Raw genomic sequence first — 1,550 nt, 5'->3', positions numbered from 1 at the left:
AGCGCGAGCATCACCTACAGGGCCGCAGCGTCATGCAGGGCCGCAGCGTCATGGGCGGGTGGTGGGCGGGGGTGGACGTGTCGTGGACGGGACGTGGACAGACAGGCAGTCGCGGCGTGCTGGCAGGTGGACGGGGCGCGGCGGCGTGGATGGGAAGCGGCAGCAGGGGGGCGGGGCAGGGCGAGGCGGCGGCGGGGCGAGCCTTTTGCGTCTGCTCTGCCAGCTCGCGCGTCGGGGAGAGCGCGAGCGCCTGCGTCTCGCGCTGCGAGGTGTCGATGCAGTGCAGCACGCCCACCTAGCGGCAGGCACGCCCGTCATGCCGCGCGTCCTCCGTGGTCGCATGCCGCGCGCGGCCGCCGCGCCGAAAAGATGGTCGTCTTGCCGGTGCCCGACTGCGCCTGCGCGATGGTGTCGCGGCCCTTGAGGATGGGCATGATGGCGCGCTGCTGGATGGCGGACGGCTTCTCAAAGCCTGCGCGCGGGGCGGGCCGCCCGTCAGCCCCACACCGCCGTCGGCACCCGCCCGCGCCGGGGGCGGCTACCGTACGCGTAGATGCCGCGGAGCAGCTCGTCCTTGAGCCCCATGGCATCGAAGGACTCGACGATCTGCACGTCGTCCGACGTGCTGAAGTCGAGCGTCTCGTCGTCAACCATCGCCGTCATGGCGCAGCCCTGTTTGCGGCGGGCGGCGAGGCGCGCCTTCGAGGATGCCAGGCGTGAGCGTGCAGCGCCAGCCCGGAAGAATTTTTTGCGGAGAAATTTTTAGTTCCTGTGGGGTCTATTGCAGATTTGTCAATGGTACCGCGTCTGCGACACGGGCGCCTTGCGGGCAGAGCCCTTACCTTCATATCTTACGCGGTCAAAACACGTTTTTAGGCCTCTCGCATCTCGGCGTCAGATAAAGAAAGAAAGAAAGAAAACAGGCAACCCAAGGGAGGGATGGGAGGACGGTACGCCGCCACCACACAGGGATTTTAGGGGAGAAGTGTGGTGTTAGCCGTCGCCCACCCTCGGGCGTCTACCACTTCCTATCTCTCTCCGCAGTTTATCACCAATTCTTGCAGCGACCTTCATGCCACCTCGCATTCTTCTCACTCTCGTCGTTCTCTCTCCTGCTGTCTCTTCCCCTGACTCATCGCTCTCCTCGGCCTCGTTCTGAGACGCCGCTGTCGTCTGCCGATCTCTTGCTCTCGCTGCTTCTCTCGCCTTTCTGCGTAACTCCGCTCTCCTCTCCGCGTATTTTGGTCCCTCGAGTTTATCGAGCATTCCTCGCGCAAGGACCACATTTCTGACTCCCACTGCGAGCATATCCCGCCCTGTCATGTCGTTGCTCAGGTCCACTCTCGTTTCGAGCACTTGTACCTCAATGGTCGGTGTTGGCACTGGGGTTCCCTTCGGGTATATTGTGACAGCTGACGGCGGGATTTCCACTTTTGTTTCGTCCTCCTCGGGGTCGTCTTCCCCGGCTTCCTTGCGTTCGGCGTGGCTTACCCTCCATGCCGTGAACAGGCGCTTTATCCACTCTATATTCTTCTCTCGTTCCTCTGCCC

At 63.4% G+C, this 1,550-nt stretch overlaps 1 protein-coding gene across 1 annotated transcript; it reads right to left on the bottom strand.

Annotated features, from left to right (window-relative positions):
- Positions 1–314: 314 nt before the first annotated feature.
- Positions 315–654, bottom strand: EMIHUDRAFT_78601 (hypothetical protein; the record flags this gene model as incomplete). The annotated part of the gene is made up of 2 exons (XM_005765146.1): positions 315–472; positions 543–654. The coding sequence occupies 2 exons, from the start codon at positions 652–654 to the stop codon at positions 315–317; spliced, it is 270 nt and encodes an 89-aa protein (XP_005765203.1).
- Between the last annotated feature and the right edge of the window lie 896 nt (positions 655–1,550).

This window comes from Emiliania huxleyi (assembly GCF_000372725.1).
Source record: "Emiliania huxleyi CCMP1516 unplaced genomic scaffold EMIHUscaffold_5622, whole genome shotgun sequence".
Taxonomy (NCBI): domain Eukaryota; phylum Haptophyta; order Isochrysidales; family Noelaerhabdaceae; genus Emiliania; species Emiliania huxleyi.
Note: the sequence above shows the minus strand (reverse complement) of the source record. Positions and strands in the feature narration are given on the sequence as shown.